This window comes from Pollicipes pollicipes, unplaced genomic scaffold (assembly GCF_011947565.3).
Source record: "Pollicipes pollicipes isolate AB1234 unplaced genomic scaffold, Ppol_2.1 Scaffold_4740;HRSCAF=5597_pilon_pilon_pilon, whole genome shotgun sequence".
Lineage (NCBI taxonomy): Eukaryota > Metazoa > Arthropoda > Thecostraca > Pollicipedomorpha > Pollicipedidae > Pollicipes > Pollicipes pollicipes.
The window spans coordinates 4,902,133-4,928,198 of NW_023596545.1; the positions used below are offsets into that span (position 1 = coordinate 4,902,133).

The window sequence follows — 26,066 nt, forward strand, 5'->3', positions numbered from 1 at the left end:
CTGTAGCTCCTGGCTTCTGATCGCAGGTCAAATTCAGGGATTCTCTGCATGTTTGCACTGGGGCAGACTTAAGATTTCTTTAAGGGAAGAACCACATTTCATTGTGATGTCCCTGAAACTTGACGCCTCACCCTGCTCACTAAAGTCTCCGAATTTCAGTCACTTTACGTGCCCTCGAATATTGCCCACTTTATTTTTTGATGGCAAGTTAATTTTGCTCCCGCACCAAGACGTCAATTGATGAGATTGAGCCGGCATTAGATGGCTGCATCAGATAAACAGTTCCACCCTACAGTGGTTCAACTACACCTTTCTGCTAAACCATAACAGACAGGGGTGTTGCCGGATCTCTCTGGGGATGTGAATATCTCTTTCCAAAGATGTTGAGGACACCATGGAGTGACCGGCAGCGTAGATCGAAACAAATAAACAACTTGTCTTGACAAGCCCAGCCGTTGTTGGGAAGGAAAATGTAGTCCTTCTGTAAAATCCATCAGAAAAAATATGCACCATTTTCAAGCAAATGTGCCCGCTGTCTAGGAGAAAAACACCGACGCGCGGCGTAGCACTCTACATGGGTCGTGCAGCGCCTGCCTTTCAGCAGTGCTTAATAGCGGTCAATGGGTGGACGAACATACCTTACCTTACCTTATGGTGGACGGGAATTATTTAAAGTTACTAGGCCTGTCGGTCTCGGTCTCGTCAGGCTCCCGGTCCGGTAGCCAAACAGTCTCAAATTGACGACGCATCGAAAATTGGCACTTTCCATCGCTTTATGAAATCAATTGGTATACATGTAGAATGTGTCCCGAGGTTTCACGTGTGCGGTTTTTAGATTGAAATTCGGGACGGATTAGCATGCATGTACGTGGCGAATCGCTTTGGCTCGTATTGCTGTAACTGCTAATTAAATCGGAGATTTGACTTCCGCATTGCACAGGAAAAAAGTTTTGGTCAGAAAATAGCGAGCATTCCGTCACATCACGGGGTCTCTAGCAGGACGGTCCCCCCCCACCCCCCCCCCCCACCCCCCACCCCATCCACACATAGGTACGAAGATCATCAGAGGGGTTCATTATGACCGGCTCACTCGCTGATGCGGCAGGCCTTCTGACTGGGACATCTGGCGCCAGATCGACACAGGGATTGCGACACAGATTGACACAGGGACCTCCCTGACGCAGAAGAATCCATCCCCAGCATGGGGAGTCCAACAACTGGTACCGGGATACTAATTCAGCTTATTGAAACCTGTTTGAAACGCTGCCGAGAACCCCGCGCTCGGCACTGGGGTCTCTGACTGACACAGGGGCTTTTCACTTTCTCATTATGAATGCAAACCCCCGCATGACCATTTCTTACGTCTTCTTTCACTGTCAAGAGGGCCCCGACCAACGCAAGAGGCCATTTGAAATTTGGGGCTCCATCCATGTCTAGTAAATGTGCACCTGGCCGACCTGGGACTCACCGCCGAAATAAGACCCCGTGTCAAGTACTGTGGGCCCTGACCAGCACAGGGGTCCTGCACTGTTCCAGAGGCTCCGGCCAATGCACAAGGCCCGCTGATTGGCATTTGCAGGCCTCGGCCTCGCCGCCACTCGGCAAAGGGACTTTTAGGGCCCAGACCGGCACGAAACCGACTTCAACTTGACTTCAACGACGACGATTACTGGTGTTGGTGGTCTCAATCAGCTGACTGAAAAATGGGCCCTCATTGCCCCAGGGGAACCTCCGATCGGTGCAAGAGTTACTTTGTTATTTGAGTGTCCGACCGTCAGGCTGCAGTCCCTTGAATGGCTCCTAGCCTGCCTTTAAGACCCAGCAATCCGGCCACTGATCATCGGCCGCAAGGGGCTCAGGGGACCTCTCGGGATCTTCAGAACCCTTGGGTCTAAGTAGCGGTGTGGGGGGAGGGGGGGGGGCGATGGTAACCGTGCCTCTGTGTATCCTACCCTTCCCCGCTCTGCGCGCGCTCCTTATGGTGGTACCATTGAAATTGCGTTCCCCATGAAAATACATATTTGGGGCCATTTCTGGTGTTACCTGAAAATTGTCGTCACGTAATAAAGGTTCCAGGCACCTTGTTGTGCGACCTTGCAATTGGGTGCCTCTTGAAAATAAAGGGTATGCTGCCCCGAACTGATTGCTTTGGGTGCCTCTTCGCCGAACGGACCGATCTAGGAGTACATCTGAATGGAAGGAACAATAATTCTGATCCCCCTAGATTTTGGTTCCCTTGAAAGAAAAGCTTTGGGGCACCTTTCATCACCAGCTTGGATTTGGTGCCTTCAGGAAATAGCCTTCATGATGCCCCGAAAAGGTTTTGGGGGCTTTTATTTGCCTAATGGGCCGGCACAGGATTTCTATGATGGAAACCTACTGGCACTGCGCTGTCCTTTGGAACTTGTTGTGTCTTTAAAATGAAGATTCTGAGGCTCTTGTAGTGCCACCTACAACTTGTTTGTTATCCTACTCGCCCAAGGGTCCCATCCAATATCGCATTGGGGTAGGGGGTATAGAATGGTTATGCCCCTGACGAATTAATTTCCCAGTAAGAGAATGTTCTCCATTTGAAGGTGGTGAAGCAGGTATCAGATATGATGAAAAAACTCACTATCGATATATTTCAAATTGTAAAAGTCTGCCATTGACAACAAAATTTATCCATTCGGTAAACATTCTCCTCACTGCGTCACTGTTTGATGGCGTCATGGAGCATTTGTATGAGGTGCTGCCAAACTAGCGGTGCGAAATTGCCAGTCTAGCACTCCTTTGTAGTACTTCAACTTGCCGAAAGACAACGGTGGTAGTATTGGGCGTGTTTTCTGAACCAAATATCGTTTTGGGTGCGTGTTTCAACCCTTCCTCTTGGTGTTCTTGCATATTTATCCGTGAGTTTAAGTTGCCTATTTGCAGTAAGTTTAAGTCGTGTACCTGTTACATGCTCACTTATGGTGCGATTCTTAAGTTACTAGATTACAAGTCTTATTTCTGTGATAATTAGCACCCATATTCATTCTTCTATTTTGTAGCACAAAACGTGATTTATGTTTGCAATTGGCACTGCTTGAGCAACATTCATTGGTAGCCAGCGGAAGCCCATTCAATCTGGAAACCGTGCTCACGAATGCCAGACATGAACGACTCAAGTATATTCGTTTTAGTCTTGAATGCTGGATGGCCAACAAGGCGGCAGTGCTTGAACGACGCTCCTGTGGCGTCGTTTATGCCTGGGTGAGTTTGAAATAGCTTGTAGGAATTAGTCTGCACCTCTCCTGGGGCTCATCTAACTCAAAAACTAAAAAATCTTAGGTCTCGAGAAGACAAACTGCGAATGTGGAGCACACCCTTTCAAAAGTGACATGGATTTTTTTCTGGACAGGACATGCTCAATTTCTTAGTCTACAATGAGACATGCACTAACTAGAAAGGATCCCTCTCTTAGACCATGATGAACCCTTTGGCCCCTCTAATCATCAGGGGGCACTTTCAGAGCCTGTGATGGGCCCTCTCTATACCTGATGTAGGCCCGACTCAGGCCTGAGAGGTGAGATGGGTTTTTTCCGGATCTAAGATGTACAGTTATCCAGTCAAACAATGGCCCTCACCAGACTTGAGACGAGTGCTTCTGAAATTATGATGGACCTTTTCCAAATTTTCCAGATCTGCGGGAGCCCTCTCTGATCCTACGATACGTTCTTGCCTGCTCTGAGATCAGCCCTTTCTGAGTTTGTAACAGTCCATTCCCAGATCGGAAATGAGCCCCACCGGGCCTGATGCTTGTGTAGACTATACTGAAATGAACGATTTTCGGCTTAAGATGGACTCTCTGCTGCCTAACTTGAACTCTTTCTGAGCCTGAGTTGGGCCCTCTGCGCTTACTTTGGTAACGCAATTAGAGAATTACTTTCACGTATCCGAAGGGTTCTTCTACCCTGCTCTGTGTGTGTGTGTGCGTGTGTGTGTGTGTGTGTGTGTGTGTGTGTGTGTGTGTGTGTGTGTGTGTGTGTGTGTGTGTGTGTGTGTGTGTGTGTGTGTGTGTGTGTGTGTATGTGTGTGTGTGTGTGTGTGTGCGTGTGGGTGTGGGTGTGGGTGTGGGTGTGGGTGTGTGGGTGTGGGTGTGTGGGTGTGGGTGTGGGTGTGGGTGTGGGTGTGGGTGTGGGTGTGCGTGGTTGTGTGTGTGGGTGTGTGGGCGTGGGTGTGGGTGTGGGTGTGTGGGCGTGGGTGTGTGGGTGTGGGTGTAGGTGTGGGTGTGGGTGTGGGTGGGTGTGGGTGTGGGTGTGTGTTCTTGTGTGTGTTTGTGTGTGTGAGTTGGAGAAGGGCACCCGATGGTTTTTCCTCAACCCCAAGAGATGGAGGGGGCAGTTTGATTCGCCGCAACGCACTGCGTGGCGGTCTTCAGACCAGGGAGCTAAAATCGCTTTTGAACCAGAGTGGAAGTGAAAAATTTAATCGCAAAAAGACCGTGCCGGAGTGAAAAAATCAGTTCACAAAATATGGAACTTATGAGCTCGTGACTGATGCTTCAGCAAACAAAGACATCTATCTCAAGTTGGCATGGACGTAATATCAGAAACCTTACAAAACTGTTTTGTTTTTAACATATTAGGCCATCAAATGAAACGGAATACATTACAGCATAGTAATTTCACGACAGTGCAATTAGCATAAACGATTATTAACACAAATAATTCAAAATTCAACAAGCGTAAAACACTCAAACAAACAAAAAACTTGGACTCTTTCACAACAGCTCATCACCAAGTCAAACAAAATAGACATATCTCTGGCTTCTGTTAAGATAGGGTCAGGGAAAACAAACCTTTTGTCACTGTTTCTTACAAAATACCAACGCTTATTTCCATGAAAGCAGCATAGCTATGCCTTACCTGAAGAGGCCTTACTTCATCTCATCCTGTCTAACCTGTTTGTATCACAGCAGCAGTTGTGAGTTACTGATTCTTGCACAATTCCTATTGCCACTTGCCATGCACTAAACCAACTTAACCTAACTTAGAGAAGCCGATATGTTGAACATCATCTCAACCCACCTATCTGTTGACAGCAGCACTTGTGATAAAAACACGATAAGGCTAATTTTTGGTTGGTTTCAACTTGCATTTTTATTCAGTTTATTTGTGTATACTTGTTGACATCAGACAAAGTTGACAACACACAAATCAAAACACTTTAAATGACTTTGAACAACTTATTTTGATTGCCATGGTTAACCTATGTCAAGGGAAATCATGGGTATAAACAATCTGTCTTTTCCAAAAGTAACATAACTTTTAGCTGACCATGCCAGTATGGCTGCTTGCCTTTTCAGCTACATCAAAGGCATCTATCTAGGCTTGTTTATTCATATTTAATGGCAAAGTCTGAGGTGTTGGCTTCACAATTTTAAATGTGATATTCTGACTATTTGTTACATATTAATATTCAACTCAAATTATAATTTCTATGCACTTTAGGGTATCCCTGTGTTCAAGATATAGTGCATATATACAATACAGTCACTTGCCAGTCAGCAAACCATGACAACTATTAAAAGCATCTGGTTGAAGCAGTCTTGAGGAAACAATTCAGGAAATTTGGGGCAAATAACCAAGAATATGGAACAAATTAGCCCACAGCATGCCTTGTGGCATCATAATTTGTCTTATGACAAAACCCTTTGCATTAAAAGAAGAAATGTCTAACTCTGGTTAGCAATCATGTGTTCAAAGCGGGTAAGGTAAGCAATTAGTTGGTCCACAGGAGACTTACTGGCTTCTTCCTGCTCCCCCAACAGAATAAGTCAGTACATTTTGCATGGTCTGCTGGCAGAGTCATCGCACTCACCCACCAAATATAAATATCAATCATGTCCACCAACCTACGAGATTAAAATGCGAAACAAGTACGAGGTGTGCATGATAAACATACTCAGAAGGCAGAACTTCGCCATCAGACACTTCTATATTAGCTGCGTCAGGTCTGTCACAAAGCTCTGTATGACAGCATTAGAATAGCCTTGTCAGGTAGCCTGGTGAGTTAGACACTCGAAAGGTTTGGATTTGCCATTATTGAGCACTGCCATGAACCAAGCAAACAGTTATTCGAGGGTTTAACGGGGCAAAAATGGCGGTAAAAATAAGTTCCGTGCTTCAAATTGTCTCCTTCATTCGCTGTGAATAGTTCACCCTTGGGCGCATATCAAAAATGTTTGATCAGCTGGCGAATTAATCCAAGTTATGTATGAAATACGCAAAGGTTTGCAGTTGGGGCATCTTGCAAAAGAATCGGTTGACATCTTAAGCAACAGATGGTACCTCTAAAGACAATCGAGAGGGAAGGAAGACTAAAGTGATATCACACTCGTATGACACAGATAAAACAAAAGTAGTTAAATGAATATAAAGGCTTATACTTTTCCCGCAAAATTTTGTAATCAGCTGATTTCACTTAAAATATGTTAACGTGAGTGCTCAAATAGTGATAGCCAACTTTATCAACCTAATTTAGAAGACATTTCTTGCATTTTTTACCACTGCATTTCGGGAGTGATGCAATTGAGTGGCCAAGTTTCTTCGGGAAAAAAGAAATACGTGGAGTAAAATTATCTACCAAGCCTTGCTGGTGTTTGCACCAGGCTCTGCTTTCGTGGTGTGGTGGTGAGACTAAAAAATAGGGATGCGTGAACACCTTGCATTTGGCACACAGCTGCCGATTGTGATGCATTTTGTAAACAAACTAAACTTAGTGCGTGCAAGCGGCTGGAGTCGCTGGAGTTCTTGTGCTTGGAGGTACCTGGCACCCTTGCTCTGTGCATACATAGACATGATTCAGATGTAGGTGAGGCAGGACATACCCATCGGTGTCAAAGGTTCTGTGGAGCCTCGTTTATGCTTGATGGTTTCGAGTGGGCCCAGTTTTGGATGACATCCGAAAACCTTAAAAGGGAAATGGGGGTTTCGCATGTGCGATCAGACAATGTCAGGCAGGAGCTAAAAATTGACAAAATATGGGGGAAAAGGAGTGAAAAATTCCTCCTCATCGGGAGGAAGGTGTGTGTGTGTGTGTGCTTTACACCCAAAGTCGGCGAATCTAGGACGCTGCGTCAGACACATCGCAGAGCCTGTAGCCACTGGTCACCTTGCCACGCCTTTACCACCACTGCCCATCATCTGGCCTGGCCACCTTTCTTTTGATTGATCAAACTCAAGGATGTGTATAATTTTTACATTCTTCAGTGTTTAATATATATATATATATATATATATATATTGAAAGAATAGTCATGTTGTCGTATATATACATAAATATATATATATATATATATATATATATATATATATATATATATATATATGTGTGTGTGTGTGTGTGTGTGTGTGTGTGTGTGTGTGTGTGTGTGTGTGTGTGTGTGTGTGTGTGTGTGTGTGTGTGTGTGTGTGGTGTGTGTGTGTGTGTGTGTGTGTGTGTGTGTGTGTGTGTGTGTGTGTGTGTGTGTGTGTGTGTGTGTGTGTGTGCGTGTGTGTGTATGATGCTGAAACAATACATTTGCTATCTCTCCATCTGGGATGCCATTTTTCTACGTTGTTTCTATGACGTTACAATCGCAACCAAAGCCGAACTCACCTTTTTATCGTACCGGTTAAAATGCCCGCCGGATCCTGACCCAATCTGTGACAGAACGACGTTGATCGTAGCGCAGCCATCATCACCGGTCTGCAACCAAGAATAGCAACCACTACAGCAATAAACCACCATCTCCACTCCCCTCCCCCTTCTCCACCCGTTGACGAGCATATCAGGCCTGCACTGGCATTGGCGTTACCTGTGCTATACTCTCTTTTTCTCTCCTTTGTATTGGGATGGACACTTTCCCCATAAGCAAGATAATAGACGCGTATCAGTCCTGTTCCCATGCAAGCTCGGATGCAGTTTAGATGGTTTGCGCTGGAACGTTCCACCATTGAGAACTGCAGTGCCGTCCGTCCATCTGGCAAACACCAACCTTGTCCGCGTACTCGTTGGGTCCGACAGTTATCGCTCGTTTGCGTCGAGTAGACCTCCTCTGTACAGAGAGAAGTCCTCCGGGGGCAGCCGAGCGCTTGGAACAGGCAAGAAATATGACGAGCTAGTTAGCATACATCAGTCATAGGTTGATTGTACAGTAGTACGACCGCTGTATTGCTGTCTCTGTTGATTTTCGGTCTGTAGTAAATGGGCAGTTGTGTCTATTTGTTCATTTTGATATTAATGTAGTTTCGTAAAAGATGTTGCAGGTTTGTGTGCTTTTAACATGTGTTGCCCTTAAGATACAAAACGCAAGCAGTCGTGCAAGGGTGACCACAAACTACTCATGTTGTGTTTGAAAAATATAGTGTGTTTTGTTATCGCTCACCGTTATCCTTGACGATCTTGCCGACAAATTCCGTCGGGCTTTCTCGGCAGTCATCACCCTGGTTGGACCATCTAAAAATCAAGAAAAGTTGTTTCGCACTGTTTGCATACTGACCGTAGTGCCCTCTGGCCGCTCCGCTGAGAACAAGGCGTGCAGTGTTGCACGCTGCAGCTGAAATATTCACAGCGTAGGCCTTCAGCGTACAGACTACTCTAAGAGTTATAGAGGAATCGTATGCGATAGCTGTTGCGTCAGTAAGCAGATGGACATCGAAAACAGCGAAGAGGAGCTAGGTGCACGTAATGATGATGAAAAGTAGTAAAGGAATGTGATGGGTGTTGGCTGGTAGCACCGCGCTACAGGTCTCCTTAGGTGCCACGACACTGCAGGGCATAGGTCTTCTCTGAGTTTAACATTTCAACTCTGATTTGAAAGGTTCAAATATGGACACACGACCATCTATGTCAGGAAGATCAAGATAGAAGAATTAGCATTCAAGATGGTAGTGGCCACCATCTCGAAATCTGAGAAGTGCTCAAGGCTGCACGAACAAAATTAAGCTGATTTGGTTTTCCTTATCATATAAAACATATTTCGGTGAAAATTTCGTGATAGTCAACAAAACATCGTCAACATTTTGACAACCTTACTAATAGTCCTAAAATTGTTACAAATGGCCAAAAAACCTCTCATCCAAATCGCAAAAAGCTTCCTATTGCTGGCCGTCGACCAACAGTCAGTGACTTTAAGCCATTTTCATAGCACTGCTTACTTGGGATTATGTTAGAGGACCGTCGGGGATTTACGTAAGTACGGTCCAGATCATCTAGCCTCGTTCTTGTAGGTCATGGTAATGTTATATTGATTTTGTTTTTTATTCTTGACGATAGTGTCCCCGAGGTCGGTAGAGCGGTACCCTTGAACAGTACAACCGTCCCACCACCTTCCCACCACCTCGTCCCATCATCTAAAAACAAAAAAGTTGCTTCGCACTGTTTGCATATACCTGTGATTTCAAGTTTTTGACACAGCTCAGAAATTGGGGATCAGGCGAGTTGTTCCCATTCTACTACATTAGCTGAATGAAAATTGGATCCCGCACTTAGCAACGATGGTTTATCAAAAATGCGTTCTAAGTTGTTGACACCATATAAACCTCCGTGTTTCTGTTTTTGGATTTTGTATTGCTTTAGACGATAGCACAAACCAATTACTTGCTTCCAGGAAAACACGGACTAGTGATGTGGAAATATCAGAGGGGAGGGCAGGCGGAAGCACCAGTATCTGGATTATGAGTTGATAGTTCTTACGTTGGGTAAACAACCTTCAGTATACCAGGGGGTACTGGTTGAAACATGCTGTAATGCTAAATAACAATGCTATTGACGGTACTCGATATTTCGAGCCATGCTTATCCTCAAGATCACCCAGACACTAATCTCAAACTTTATCGTTCACAAATCACCTATGACACCCGGTAAAAGCAATGTTGCACATTTGAAGATATGAAAGCAAGAATCAGATTTGATGAACTAAGCTTACTTTTGACTATTGTCATGTTCTTAAGTGTAAAAGACTGCTCTGGACAACATAATTCCTCTGTTTAGGAAGTATGCTGCTCAATACGTCATTGTTTGATGACATCAAAGGCACCCCGCACAACATTCAATGAGAGCCATTTAAACGCCGTCATGCTTTGGAAGTCCTGCTCGCGAACGCCAGACATATATATATATATATATATATATATATATATATATATATATATATATATGCCTGGCATAGGTCTTCTCTGAGTTTAACATTTCAACTCTGATTTGAAAGGTTTATGTATGGTTACACGACCATCTATGTCAGGCAGCTCGAAATAAGAGAAATAGTTAGCATTCAAGATGGTAGTGGCCGTCATCTCCAAGCTGATTTAGCTTTCCTTATCATATAAAACATATTTCGATGAAAATTTCGCAATAATCGACATAACATGGTCAACATTTTGACAACCTTACTAATAGTCCTAAAATTCTTACAAATGGTCAAAAAACCTCTAATCCAAATCGCAGAAAGCTTCCTATTGCTGGCTGTCGACCGACAGTCGGTGACTTTAAGCCATTTTCATAGCACTGCTTACTTGGGATTATATTAAAGGACCATCGGGGATTTACGTCCGTACCGTGCAGATCATCTAGCCTCGTTCTTGTAGTTATTGCTGTTCCAAAGGTTCTGGTGATTCTTCTTGACACTGGTGTCCTCACAGTCCCTACAGCGGCATCCTTGGTGAAACTTGTCCCATCATCTAAAAAAGAAAAAGTTGTTTTGCACTGTTTGCATATACCCTGTGATTTCAAGTATTTAACAAAGCTCAGAAATTGGGCATCAGGCGAGTTGTTCCCATTCTACTACATTCGCTGAGTGAAAATTGGATCGCGTACTTAGCAACGATGGTTTATCAGAATTACGTTCAAAGTTGTTGACACCCTGTAAACCTCCGTGTTTCTGTTTTTGGATTTTATGTCGTTTTAGACGATAGCACAAACCAATTACTTGCTTCCAGGAAAACACGGACTAGTGATGTGGAAATATCAGAGGGGAGGGCAGGCGGAAGCACCAGTATCTGGATTATAAGTTGATAGTTCTTACGTTGGGTAAACAACCTTCAATATACCAGGGGGTACTGGTTGAAACATGCTGTAATGCTAAATAACAATGCTATTGACGGTACTCGATATTTCGAGCCATGCTTATCTTCAAGATCACACAGACACTAATCTCAAACTTTATCGTTCACAAATCACCTATGACACCCGGTAAAAGCAATGTTGCACATTTGAAGATATGAAAGCAAGCATCAGATTTGATGAACTAAGCTTACTTTTAACTATTGTCATGTTCTTAAGTGTAAAAGACTGCTCTGAACAACATAATTCCTCTGTTTAGGAAGTATGCTGCTCAATACGTCATTGTTTGATGACATCAAAGGCACCCCGCACAACATTCAATGAGAGCCATTTAAACGCCGTCATGTTTTGGAAGTCCTGCTCCCGAACGCCATGTATATATATATATATATATATATATATATATATATATATATATATATATGTATACCTGGCATAGGTCTTCTCTGAGTTTAACATTTCAACTCTGATTTGAAAGGTTTATGTATGGACACACGACCATCTATGTCATGCAGATCGAAATAAGAGAATTAGTTAGCATTCAAGATGGTAGTGGCCACCATCTCCAAGCTGATTTAGCTTTCCTCTCATTTCAGTTTCATGTAAAACATATTTCGATCAGATCATATAGATCATATAAAACATATTTCGGTGAAAATTTGGCGATAGTCGACATAACATGGTCAACATTTTGACAACCTTACTAATAGTCCTAAAATTCTTACAAATGGCCAAAAAAACCTCTAATCCAAATCGCAGAAAGCTTCCTATTGCTGGCTGTCGACCGACAGTCAGTGACTTCAAGCCATTTTCATATCACTGCTTACTTGGGCTTATGGTTGGCGTCCCAAATGAAGCTTTTGGTTGGCTGAGGCGGACCGTTAGCAGAACACCAGCCGAAACGAGAGGCTTGCCAAACGTGTACCTAAGCAAAGTGACGGCATGAGAGGATGAAACTGCGGAACAGTCGACAGAGGACATGATAGTCTAAAGCAAACATGAGAAATCAATGTCGGCCTGAAACGAACGGTGGGATGTGTCGAGAATCTGAAACAGACGTCGGCCAGGCTCGGCAATTTCAAGCAAGCAGGATGAGCTGACAGCCCGAAGCAGGTGGTAGAGGCGGTGACATTTTCAAAACAATGACCCGAGGAGGTGATGCCATCTTCAGATAGATGACACAAGGAGGTTATACCTTTTCCAAGCAGATGACACGAGAAGTGAAATGATGCGATCATGAGACAGCTCTCAGAAGATGATAAAACACTGCAAGTGAGGTTGGGATGCGGTGACATTCTGAAGCAGATGATGTGCGCAAATAGCACCATAACACGGACGACAGCAGTCGTTGACACTCTGAAATAAGCAGGAGATAGCAATGACAGGCGGCAGCTGGTGGTGACCTTAGCCAGGGTTCAGGGCCGAGTAGCATCAGATATTCTGAAACAATTCCGAGTGGGTGGTTAAATTTTCAACCTGTTGGTGGCAGTAGGCGAAGTCCTTAAACAGTGAAAGATGGTGGTAGCCTAAAATGGACGGAAAGCGTGATGGCATTTTTGATGCACGAGGGTCGGTGACTTCCAAAGACTTACTGCAGAAGACCGTGATGCCCTGACAGAGATCGAGAAAGGTGGTGTTGACATGGCTACTATACACAGGCCACGGCTAGTGGTAACATACTACATGCATACCTTTCATCTAAGTGTCATCTGATCAGCACACATGAGTTATTATCAGACGAGACTTAAGTATAACTGGACGCATTAAGAGTGTGAGAGGAGTACATCTGAACGACGAAACCACGGGGAAGAGGGCAACCATTATGTCCGCTTTCTATTTTCTTTCTTGTCTTTCCACATTGTATGTGACTTTCCCCGATGTCTTCAACTGCCAATACGAACTTGGTGATATACAATGAAAGCTGTGGATGTGGAATGATTTGTTGGTAAGGTTCTGAGTACTTATTCACAACATTTATTTCAACCAGCAGTGTTATCAAGCTTTTGTTTCCCTTTTCCAGATATCGAAGTAAGCATCAGACATGGCAGAAGGCTCATTTGTAACGACTGGTATGCATTTCGGTGCAAAAACCTACTCTAAATAATGCAAGTTTACTATTACGTGAATATCCTTCTTAATACGTTGTCATTTGATTAGGGCATGTAACATTGTCATGAAATAGAGTCGTCGCCAGACTGGCCTTGTCATAGTTATGACTGTAGTGGATGGTATGACACACTTGTGGTACTGGTACATGCCGCAAGGTGGCGTTTGCGTTCTATTGATTTAAGTCTATGTCACTAGTTTGACCATTTCTCGTGGTGCTCGTATATATTTTCCATGACTGCATGCTTCTTACTTAGACGTACAATTTTGATCATGGCGCTATTATGTTCTTTAATTTATATTATTGTGTTATGCTGTGGTTATTGCATTCTATTCCGCTGTTTGATTCTCAGGTGTGTGTGCGTCGTAACTAGAATTAGCCAAAGAACGTGTATCATTCATCACCAAACGTGATTCTTGACTGAAACATGTAATCAACAGCTGATTCGACTGACAGCCACATATCTCCTTTGTTAAAGGGAATGCTTCACATTTGAAGGTATTGAAGCGACGGAACAGGTTCACTCATAACTATTGGTACGTTTTTTAAATTGAAAAGACTGTTCTAGACAGCACAATTCTCTGTTTAGTAAATGTGCTTCTCAATGCGCCCTGACTAGATTACGCCATCGTACATTGCACAACATCGAAGAAAATCCAACTGACGGCCGTTATATCTGGAAACTGCGCTCACAAACGCCAGATATGAACGCCTCGACGGTTGTGTTTTTCTTGGCCTTGATAGCCGCATGGATTAAGGAATGGCAGGATTTGAATAACGTTATTACGTCATTGAAATGCTCTCCTTAATATACCTTTCCCGATTTTCGCGGACGTATAGCTCGGAAACTAGAGGGTCTTAGGTCTTAAGAACGGCAGGGTTATGAACAGCACCGAAAGGTTTGCAAGACCGCTATTTCAGTTCAAACCACCATATAGCTGTGAAACACTCCATTTAAAACACTTGGTGTTGAATCACTGCGAACGCGAATAATTCAGTGGCCTTATTCGTCTTGACCATTAGCATAATATACGCAATAAGACACCCCAATGTGATGGGGTAGTTGCATGACGTTTCTATGGCATCATGCTTGTCTGAGTAATGAGTGGCTTGAGAAAAGACAGGCGCAAACAGGTCGCACTAAACAGGTTGGTATGTTCGTATGCATCGAGAAACAACGGGGCTTCACGTATTAAAAAGGCATTTCTGTTACCTGCAGGGAATACTCTTAGAAATGACTCATTTGAAAACACTAAAGGAAAGCAAAACAGTCCCTTTAAATACGCATCGCGTCATCCAGCTTTTCCCCCAACTAATGCAGACAGTAGCATTGACGAGAAAAACAGTCAGAATAGTTTGGAGCGTAAACAACAAGTCAGGGGTAGGAAACCTACATTTGCCTTTGTTAATGAGCCGTAAGACAATTTTAACCACACGTTGTTGCACCCTTGCATTAAATTCTCTCTGAAATTGTCTAGTTGAACTGCATCCAGTGTAAACTCAGCGTGAAGACTGAAAATCACACCAAGCATCTCCGCAAATGTTTAGGACGAATGACACGCTTTTCAGAAGTGCTCTGCGTGTACTTTATCTCAGCTGCTCTTTGCGTAAGTTGTTGCTTTTTACATCAACGCGAGATTACATCTCATTATCCGATTTTTTCCGAAGATGAACACCAACATCAGATAAATACTGATAACAGGCATTACCGACAGCAATGAGCGCGAACTAGATTATCATGTTTGCAACGCACGTTTTGAGCGTCGGCACGCATTGGTGGTGCTTTCTTTGCTCCGAGGAAGTGTTCAAGCTGCGTTTCCTTTCCATCAGGATCCTTGTTTGCCTGTACCCACTAATACGAATCTGAGTCATGAGCCTTCAAGCACTTTGCAATTAGAGAATGCAATCAACACCTTGTTGCATTTACCAACGATTGGGATAAGCTGGACGCCTCTTAAAGGAATCACGGTACCCCGAACAAGACCTTTAAAAGCACCATTGACCAAAAAGCATTCAGCAATTTTCAGCTGCGGCTATCTCACTTGGCACAGACTTTGATGGTCATGACGCTGGAGTCCCTGAAGACTGTGCCCGGGGACGACACGGACAGCTCAAACCGAGGCGGCACGAACTCCTCCACATCGAAGTGCTGCACTGTGGTAGGACCCTTCTGCCGCTTCACGTGGATCGACCACTGGCCCTACGAAGGGGCGACAATGGCGCGGCCTCAGCACCACACGCCTAGAAAGTCAACGTGCCATCCGGATACGAACGTATACATGAGAGTAATCACGCACTGCATGTTGATTGGTCCACACCAACGATTTTGCCGTCCGACCAGTTCTGATACATTCGTATGTGAACACTTCACAAAGCTATCCTCGCCTTCATGAAGGTTACCGAGGGCCAGATCCCAGCGACCTCAGTGGTGGTTATGCCCATGGGCTTGTAGGACGTGTGGACGATTCGTTGGAGGCCAACGATGGTTGAGAATTAGGTGATAGACAAACTAAATCGGTTGAGTGGTTCCGATGAGCAGAAACAGGTCGTGGAAGCTATGTGCATTTGGTGCAAATGGGTACATGGTTATGTATGGGTATATGGGTACAAGGCATGCTATGAACTAACTGTGCTGTTCTGGTAGAGAACGGCAGGCAGAGACGTTTTTAGAATAATGTACCGAAACAGCCTATTGCCAGTCCACTGCAGTCAAGTTACCTAGCGATTGCATATTTATAAAACTGCACGAGAGAACACTGATCACGTTTTAGCAGGCGTTGCATTATGATTATGCAGGCAACGAAGACAATTTCCGAAATGACCAACGTAATTAGCAGAGAGCGCGCAAACACATCAGAACTTTAACCGATACGCATGCCAGTGGCACTCCACCTTTCAGACTTAATGGCTCCACAGACCACACGAATTGAGTGCCGAACAACTGATGTCATGTGCCTTTCCGGGTTAGCGCACGTGCCTACCAGGCACCGCTATGTGCATTTAGATTGGAATGCTGGCAGTATGAAACTGTTATTGTCCCCTGTACATCTGTGACTACCTCTGCTCTTACGCACAGCCACCTCACTTTTTCTACACAACACAGCAAGTGTACAACTATCACATCTCCCTCCACTAAGCAATGCAAAGCGCACCAATGACGACCTCTATGTACAAAGTTCATGGCTGCCTACCGTAATTATTATCAACTAAAATGTGTGCTCTCAAAAAGTTTACAACGACCCCAGCGTACGAGCACTCCTCAGTTGCCAAAACTCTCTGAATCGACGCTGTGCACCTACCAGCGGTGGCTCCTCGCTCAGGTGGATCTCTCTCTGCACCATCCCAGTGACTATTTCCACATCCAGCCATTGGGCCAGGCGGGTACCGTCGGGCGTGGTGACCCAGACCTCCTTAATCTGCGGGCAGCAGGCAACTTCACAGACCCAAAACGATGTGGGAAAGGTAGCACAGCCACATCATGTTGACAGTTGCTATGTCTTACGTGCATTTCATACGTGAACTCACGTAATGCAAGATAGCGATATGGGAACACTGTTAGCACTGACCATACATAATACTAAGCGTGGCAAACCCATACTCTCTGCGTGCCCAGGACCAGCACGCTAAAACGTGGTCTGCCCCTCCAAATGCGATTTAAACTGAGTATGAATTGTGAATGCCTGAGCTTAACAACTAAGGAAAATATTGTATGGCATTCATCCATGAACCATTCTACTTCATATGATGCTAAAGTAAGAATATATTGCATTTTATACCAAGCCATTGGTATACGGCTAAAAATGTACGTTATACAACATTTCAATCCATATATTCATTGTCAGCCTGTAGGCTTTCTCTCTCCCTCTCTCTCTCTCCCTCTCTCTCTCTCTCTCTCTCTCTCTCTCTCTCTCTCTCTCTCTCTCTCCTCTCTCTCTCTCTCTCTCTCTCTCTCTCTCTCTCTCTCTCTCTCTCTCTCTCTCTCTCTCTCTCTCTCTCTCTCTCTCTCTCACTCGTTTTCTATTTCACTTGTCCTCTTTTACTTTCCTTTTTCTTTTTCTCCTTCTCTCGGCCCTCTTCCCTCTCCATTCCATTCTGCCTGTCTGTCTATGTCTCTCCTTTCATTTTCTGCTACGCCAGTTTCCACTCTCCCGCCCGTTTGTGCTCCTTCTTCATACGGACCCGTGCTGTAGCACTTACTTTTTCATCCAGCGGGGTGAAGTCGTGCCGCAGGGAGATGATCCTGATTTGAACCGTCTTTCCCGGCTGGTATTTTGCCTTATCCGTCTGGACGAGGGTCACCAGCACATTCGGAAGCACGCGGATCTAGAACCACATCCACCACATTATGAGCCTGTTGGGTGACGAGACGTGCGATCACTTGGATACACCGAGTGGCTGACTGCATTGGCATAGGCAAGGCTGTATCACATGTTTACTACTGTACACGTACCATCACGACCGAGATCTAAGCCTGCAGGCGATGTCGTATTTTGTGAGCCTGAAAGGAGACCAGGTGACACGGCCTCGCCATCATGACAGATGGTACAACTATAATGAAGAGCATATGCTCGTTATTGAATAATACAATGCATTCATTATGTATGCACACACATATACCTCTCTCTCCTCTCCTCTCTCCCTCCCTCTCTCTCTCTCGCCGCTGTTATCGTCGAACGCACTCGTTCGCTCTCAGCTCTCGCGTCTTTATAAGAAGCGAGCCTCTCGAGAGCTAGCGCTCTCTATCTCGCTCCTCTCTATATCTACTATCTGATAGATCTTCTCTCTCTCTCTTTTTCGCTATTCTCTCTCTATGCTCTCTCTCTATCTCGCTCTCTATCTCTATCTCTCTTCTATCCTCTATCTCTTCTCTCTCTCTCTCTCTCTCTCAAGTTATTGTAAGATATGTTGGTGAAATGGTTACGCAATGCTGGGGATTCTATCTCCGTGTCCTCGTTTCGAGTTTCGAAGAATTACTACTTCCTTCATTTGAGAAAGCCAGCCGCGCCCACGTGTAAAAGAGCTGCCAGGAGGACGCGGCGCGGCGACCGACAGCTGTGGTTGTGAACAAAAGGCTTGGCGGGCAGAGTCCAGCTTATGCTTACAGCACGGTGGTGCCAAAGGCAAACTATGTGGGGTGGGGATTTCACTGGCAGCTGCAGAGTGTCTGCTAAGTTATGCGACGACTGACACCTTATGATCAATTTATTTATGATAGTGCGAACTATTCATGCCGTGTAAGCGGTATATTTGACATGTGTGAAATTTGGAAATATGCTACAAGATCACTTTGCGAACCGAACTGCATGAACAAAAGACAGGCTTGCTTATCGAGATGATTTCTCAGCAAGATATCGCGCTCCTGTATATGCCACTATTTTCAAGATACACGTGAGGCAAAACATCGACCAGTGGTGATGGCATTATGCGGGCAAAGCATGAGTGACGTGTAGCGCAGACTAACAAGCCTTGACCGATTTGCTGACCCGTGCAGCGAAGACGGACAAACCCTGGCTGAGTTGCTGACCCGTGTAGTATGTAGACTGACAAACCGCGGCCAGTTCACTGACCCGTGGAACGAAGACTGACAAACCTTGGCTGATTTGCTGACCCGTGTTGCATGGAGTGCCAAACCTTGGCTAATTCGCTGGGCCGTGTGGCATAGGCTGACAAATCCGGGCTTATTCGCTGACCCGTGTGGCGTTGGCTGACAAACCTTGGCCGATTTGCTGACTTGTGTACCGGAGCGAGCTCGCCCCTGCACGCCCACGCTGACAAATATGTACTGGGCCTGGAGATTCGCGGGAACCGATACGACGAAACATTCGAAGTCGGCTGTGAAAGCGCAGAATACACTTGCGGCGACATGGGGCACGATTTGAGGAGACCGGAAAGAGGCCAAACCTCACACGCATTTCTCAATCGTATCCAGAAGTCGCCTCATGTCATAAGATGGCATACACGACTCTTTTACAGCCTTAGCAAGTGACTGCATCGCGTTTTGATAATTTTACAAGGTTGAAATAACACCCAAGACATATTCAATAGTTTAAGTGTGAGCACTATGCAAATGCCAATGTGTGCTTGCTTGATGTCCATAAATGGCTCAAAGCAAAACAATTTTCTCAGCAATAAATGCAATAACAGCATAATTTCACAAATCTAGACATGACATGGCACGGCATGCTATCGACTTCAATTGACTTCAATGGGGAAAAACAAGTTTGATCTTGCAACATTACCATTTTTCCCGATTTCCCTGAGCCCCTCGGTTCTCGAGGGGCTGGTAGGGTGATGCAAAATTAAAGAAATACAAAAGGCTATTTGCCAAATATGTCAGCACTGAGTTATAGCTTTCTAAAGGTGTAAAGAACTTCCAAAAATCGCTTTCAGCAGTAATAATGCAATTTGCTTACGGAACTTTGGACAGCCATTGTACCTTGCACGTCCGGTTTCTAACTCACCGCAAAACCTCGACCTATCATTCCAAATCGCCTCGCGCGCGCACGCGCTGAACACGCTCCTCGTTCCCGTTCACGCTTTACCTGTCGACCAGGACCTGGTCAGGTCTCTGTGCACCCTGAAGCTGTGTTTGCGGCCGCGCTCCGAGTTGGCGAACTCGATGGTAACGGGCACGGCGCTGCTGCGGCCTCGGCCGGCCCACAGCAGCCGCCGCGCCTCCTCCAGGGTGTAGCGGCGCGCCGGCGAGTGACCGCCGGCCATGTTCAGCAGGGCGATGCAGACGCGCTCATCACTGCCGGCCCGCCACACCTTCGGCGCCACCAACAGGAACCCTCTGTCCAACAACGGACAGCAGTATAGGCCGAGTCAGTGCCAGGTAAAGCCTGTCATATTATTCAGATATGTTCAGATTCCAATCTGACAGGTTCAGATTATTCATGTGACCAGATTTTCGAATCAATTGCACGGTGCAATGGCAAGGATGGTGTTAAACCTTATCTGAGCGGCTTTGTGTTTAATTGTTTTTTATCGTTTGTGTTTAATCGTTTTTTCACTTGCTACTCATATCAGTATAAGAAACAGAAAATATACCAAAGGAATGCCGCGCTATTTCGGATAGCAATGCCTCATCAGGTGACTGGCGGTCTCATGGTCAGTCAGACGATAACACATTCCTGCCCGAAAAAAACCGTGTTCCTTTTGGTCTGACTTGTATTTCTTCTGTTTATGTTCGTCGCAAATTAACGTCATTTGGATATGATTAATAATTATGTCTGGTCAAGGAAGAAGCAGGCCAAAATTAGGTTTTTCAGCACTGGTCGGTGTACTCGACCATATTTGCAGTGATGGGTGAGTCTACTAGCTCAATGAGTCTTACCGTCAGCTATCCAGATATGTTAAAGCCAGCGGTCTCCCCAGCCAGTTACGCTGTCGTCGGACTTATTACTTGGCAACCACTGGATGAACAATCATAACATTTTCAACACACCATACGCGGTACCGTAGCATATGTGCTGCAATGCTTTCAAGACAGTCTGAGTGCAGGATGCTCGATCGATTTGATGCGTATTTCAGCAGCGTTGCGATGTCCTTTCCCCTCCACTTTCATATCCTATTCATGTGGGAATGTACAATTGTGAAATTCACGAAACAGAACCTGGAAAACCAGACCGGAGGCAGGTTCAGGCCTTGGCCACCAGTCGCAGCGATCGCAGTCAACTAGCGATTAAGAAGGGAAGGCATACAATCGTACTAAACGAAGTGTGTGTCACCTTGTCCAGCACTAATTACTTCCGGAAGTTGAACGCACGAAACATTTGAAAAACGTAGCGTGTTTTCTCTTCGTTGGCGTTATCCTTCCTCTTCATTTGCGCCTCAAAAGCAATAGATACGGAGGAACAAAATGAAGTAAGATATCACCAAACAATTGAAATTGGCCGATAGCTCTCGTACTGCACCGGATTGACAGTAAAAAATGCGTCACTCTATTGCTAAAAATGTAATTTTGTCACTAACGGAGCAACGGAGCGATGAACAGTGACTATCAACCCATTCGCGTACGTCAAGAGACCATCCACATGGTGGCAACCCTCACGTCTGTTATCACCTCGCTCGTTGCGTCTGTTATCACCTCGATCGCCACATCTGCTATCACTTCGCTCGTGCTACGTCAAACAGATGGCATGGCGTCACTAGTAGGTTGACAAGAGCCGAGTTTGCCATGTGCTACTTTCGGTACTCTTCATTCAATATTAACTGCATCCCGATATTTTGTTCTGGCGTCCTAGTGCCGTACCGCAATGTTCTAGTATGCAACGGCTTAGAGCGCTTTGGGCCAGAGTTGCCTCGAAGTGGGATTCGGATCGTGCTTATTTGGACATTTAAATATGTTAAAGGGCATGTGCCACATGTGAAGAATGATGCTACATTGGCGCAAGTATCAGATTTATTGAAGTAAGGCCGCTTATAACTTTTGGTATACTTTTTAAATGGAAGAGGCTGCTCAATACAACACAGTTCCTCTGTTCAGCGAATATGCTCTTCCATGCATAATTGTTTGAGCACGTCATAACACCTTACACAATATTGATTGAGGGCTAAAAGACGGCCGTTATATCTGGAAAACGTGCCCACGAACGTCGGATATAAGCGGCTCGACAGTTATATCTTTTGGCCTTGATCACCGCATGGCTAATGAAATAGCAGAATTTGATTAACGTCATTATAGGGCCATGGATGCTTGAGTGACCTATAAGTGGTCTGCACGAAATAGTTTGCACACCTTCACGGGCGTATAGCTCAGAAACTAAATGGGTTTAGGTGTTACAAAGGGTAGGGCTGTGAACTGCACCGAATGATCTTCAAGACGGCTTTTTCAGTTCGAGACCCCATACAAATGTATAAAACAGCCGCTCATGCGAGTGTCCAGTTTTCCCATAAACAGCGATGACTTGAAATATGTTCACCGTATCGGCGAAACTACAAGTACTTAGCAGTTTTAAAAGATAGTTTTGCACGCTTAAACTAGCATTCTGTTGCTGTGATTGGTGCTAACAAGTACTGTCCATCGAATCAGTTTTAGCTTCTACATTGCGTGTTTCTTTAAACATGGTATGGCCTCTGTATCACCTGGGATTGTGATACAAGATGATAGACAATATTTTTAGCGAAATTATTCTCTTTTTTAGATGAGCAAAACGTATTTGGTGTCTTTTTTCTTCTGCATTTTCTGTTGGCAGCTACTTTGATGAAAATGCATGGTGCGTCAAAGCGGATGATAGCAAGTGCTGGCCGGCCGCCCGACACACCGACTGCCAAAGCGGATGATAGCAAGTGCTGGCCGGCCGTCCGGACACACTGACTGCCAAAGCGGATGATAGCAAGTGCTGGCCGGCCACCCGGACACACCGATTGCCGAAGCGGATAATAGCGACCGCTGGCCGGCTGCCCGGATACACCAACCGCCAAAGGTATCTTGTCCGCTATGTTACTTTTCAGGGGATTGTACAAAAGCCATGGGTTATACCAAATATGCTCTTTGGAATCCACGAGAAGAACAGATTTCAAATCAGCCTGTGCTGCTTTCGTGTTTCTAGCTTTGTAGTTCGGTTCGTCATTTTTGTTGAACCCGACGTGTTCATCCCAGTTTTATGCGTAAACGCCGCAAGAAATGCCTGTTACTGGGATCTTGTCGGTCACATTTCATTCCATTTCACGTGAAGTGTGAAGGAAATCGAATACGTTCCCTGGCGTGGCATAGCTGATACCAGTGAGAACACCGCTGCTTAGGTTCCTTTACATACTGTTCAGATTTGTGCCAGCCGTTTAAATTTATATGTGTCGGAAGGTGACTCTCACCGCCGAATGCTTCACCTGATGGAAATTTAATGTGGCGACATATCTTTGAAATGTTGTTACACAAACAAGTTCTAGCTTTCGTACATACGGGGGTGCTTTTAATGCATTTCTTTTGTCACTTGTCGTCTAATGTAATTCAATTTTTACTTGAGCACACTACCAGCCCAACATATCAATCCTTACTAGTAGACAGTGACAAGCACGATAGACGAGAGTTGTCACTTTCTAAAATCGGTGGGGATGGGGGCTCAGCCAAAAACGTTGACCCCAAAACCTGTTTTCCCCCCGTATTTTGGCCTCTTGAATTTGTGCTTGCTTCCTCCGTGCTAAAATGAACTAAAAAGCTTTTTGATGTGTCATAGATTCAAATATTTCAGAGAATATTTCAAGTTTTGAGAGCTGCCCTTTCGTGACAACCTCACAAAAGGGTAAAGTTCATAGCAAACACATAAGTCAACTTAACTAAGAATAGTTGATGACGACTGCTGTCGTCGATCGTGCTGTACATCCACCACAGCCATGATTTTTTGCGACAAATACACTTGCCACTGTTGGGTAAAAACGTGCGTTAACTTTAATCTGGGCCACCCTGTACTTTCAAAAGTTGTTACATATTGCAGTTAATCGTTTTTATTCCATTCCTAGCGCTATCATTAAAAAACTTGTCAAACATTTGCAGACTAGCTTCACATATGAAGAAGTTATACGCATGGTACTAATGGTGATACGCTTAGGTACCATCTGCCTAGTATGCCAATAGTTAAGACAATTGTTCCGTTTTATTTGGCCCATTATTCCTTCCCTACTCATGTGCATTGGAGGAGGGGAGCTCAGAGGAGCATAGGGACCTCAAGTCAGCATTGGGAGGGTGGATTCAGGTCTCCCGAAAGCATATGAAGTGACGCCTGCCCTCAAAATGTGCCATTTCACGTCACCTCTGAACAGTTAATTTGCTTTTCTCCTGCTTCGTCCAAATTCCCACAAGACGTCATGCGTTCATCCACACGATTGTATTCACGTTTGTACACAGCGGATTCCGCCTCACATGCTGCACAACGAGACTGCGGCCAGCACTTAAAACGCTCAGCATCCCGCCTGAGTCCGCTGTTTGCTGTCTCCCCCAGTTGCTGGTTGAAATGGTGGAAGAAGACATCGGTGTCGCACTTAAGATCAGTGCACAGGCATTTATGATCAGGCAATTGATCAGGCACAAGGCACAAAATATGCATATATGGTGTAAAACCGCTATCCTGGTACAACGGAAGAGAATATGTACGCCACTCCTCGCATATTTTGTGGAACAGCGCCCGGCTCGCCACCACTGAGCTCCCGAAGGGGGCGGATCGGTACCCGAACTGCTGTCCACGTTCCTCCACTGGTAAGGGGGCGGATCGGTGCCCGAACTGCTGTCCGCACTCCTCCACTGGTAAGGGGGCGGATCGGTGCCCGAACTGCTGTCCACATTCCTCCACTGGTAAGGGGGCGGATCGGTGCCCGAACTGCTGTCCACATTCCCCCACTGGTAAGGGGGCGGATCGGTGCCCGAACTGCCTGTCCCAAATTCCCCCCCCCTGGTAAGGGGGCGGATCGGTGCCCGACTGCTGTCCACATTCCTCCACTGGTAAGGGGGCGGATCGGTACCCGAACTGCTGTCCGCATTCCTCCACTGGTAAGGGGGCGGATCGGTGCCCGAACTGCTGTCCGCACTCCTCCACTGGTTAAGGGGGGATCGGTGCCCGAAATGCTGTCCACATTCGCTGGTGGGCTCCCCTGTGTCAAGGGGGGCGGATCGGTACCCGAACTGCTGTCCACATTCCGCCACTGGTAAGGGCGGATCGGTGCCGAACTGCTGTCCACATTCCCCCACTGGTAAGGGGGCGGATCGGTGCCCAAACTGCTGTCCACATTCCTCCCTGGTAAGGGGGCGATCGGTGCCCGAACTGCGTCCACATTCCCCCACTGGTAAGGGGGCGGATCGGTGCCCGAACTGCTGTCCACATTCGCCCACTGGTAAGGGGGCGGATCGGTGCCCGAACTGCTGTCCACATTCGCCCACTGGTAAGGGGGCGGATCGGTGCCCGAGCTGCTGTCCACATTCCTCCACTGGCAAGGGGGCGGATCGGTGCCCGAACTGCTGTCCGCACTCCTCCACTGGTAAGGGGGCGGATCGGTGCCCGAACTGCTGTCCACATTCGCCCACTGGTAAGGGGGCGGATCGGTGCCCGAACTGCTGTCCACATTCCCCCTGGTAAGGGGGCGGATCGGTGCCCGAACTGCTGTCCACATTCGCCCACTGTAAGGGCGATCGTGCCGAATCTGTCCCCCCATGGTAAGGGGGCGGATCGGTGCCCGAACTGTGTCCACTTCCCCACTGGTAAGGGGCGGTGCCCGAACAACATTCCCCATTAGGGGCGGTCGGTCCCGAACTGGTCCACATTCCCCACTGGTAAGGGGCGGATCGGTGCCCGAACTTGTGTCCACATTGCCCCCACTGCTGTATGGGTAGCGGATCGGTGCGCGAGCTGGTGATCCGCCACGTCCACATTCCTCCACTGGCAAGGGGGCGGATCGGTGCCCGAACTGCTGTCCGCATTCCTCCACTGGCAGTTTCAATGCCAGGGTAACCGGCTCGCAGGGTGACAGCTCTCAGTCCTACAGGTGGAGTCTGGTCCAGATGAGTAGGTAGTCATCTATTTTTATCTTCCGCTTCAAGATCCTCTCCAGCTCTCCAGCTACTCCTCCAGCTATGGCAAGCTGCCACATTTTGCAAGCTAGACCTTTATCTTCAAGAAGATCCGGTCGGAGACCCGCAGCACCAGTTGCATCTCGTCGGAGAGGACACGGATGATACGGATATGGCTCATCAGCGGTCAGCCCTTCCTGCTCTGCCGATCCGCCGCCTTCATTTGAGATTTCTTGGCCCTCGGTTCCTGGGCGACCGTGTCGCCGACGGTGCGCCGGCTCCCCCAATTGACGTCTTTCTGGTCTTTTGGACAATGCAGTACGGATATGGAAAGTCGCTCAGGCCTCCAGCCACACCAAGCAACATACACATGAACTTACCACGGCGGCTGAA

General features: G+C 46.1%; 1 protein-coding gene across 1 annotated transcript in view; it reads right to left on the minus strand.

The window, feature by feature from the left end:
* The window catches only part of LOC119099342 (murinoglobulin-2), a 57,428-nt gene extending 37,448 nt beyond the window's left edge, over window positions 1–19,980 (minus strand). The window contains exons 1-10 of the mRNA XM_037222473.1: window positions 19,717–19,980; window positions 18,888–19,006; window positions 17,372–17,497; window positions 16,474–16,590; window positions 15,217–15,374; window positions 11,895–11,992; window positions 10,563–10,685; window positions 8,393–8,463; window positions 8,003–8,098; window positions 7,624–7,713 (exon numbers count right to left, since the gene is read on the minus strand). Of these exons, the coding sequence (XP_037078368.1) occupies window positions 7,624–7,713; window positions 8,003–8,098; window positions 8,393–8,463; window positions 10,563–10,685; window positions 11,895–11,992; window positions 15,217–15,374; window positions 16,474–16,590; window positions 17,372–17,497; window positions 18,888–19,006; window positions 19,717–19,894 (1,176 nt within the window). The 5' untranslated portion in view covers window positions 19,895–19,980. The remainder of the gene's footprint in view (window positions 1–7,623; window positions 7,714–8,002; window positions 8,099–8,392; window positions 8,464–10,562; window positions 10,686–11,894; window positions 11,993–15,216; window positions 15,375–16,473; window positions 16,591–17,371; window positions 17,498–18,887; window positions 19,007–19,716) is intronic.
* Between the last annotated feature and the right edge of the window lie 6,086 nt (window positions 19,981–26,066).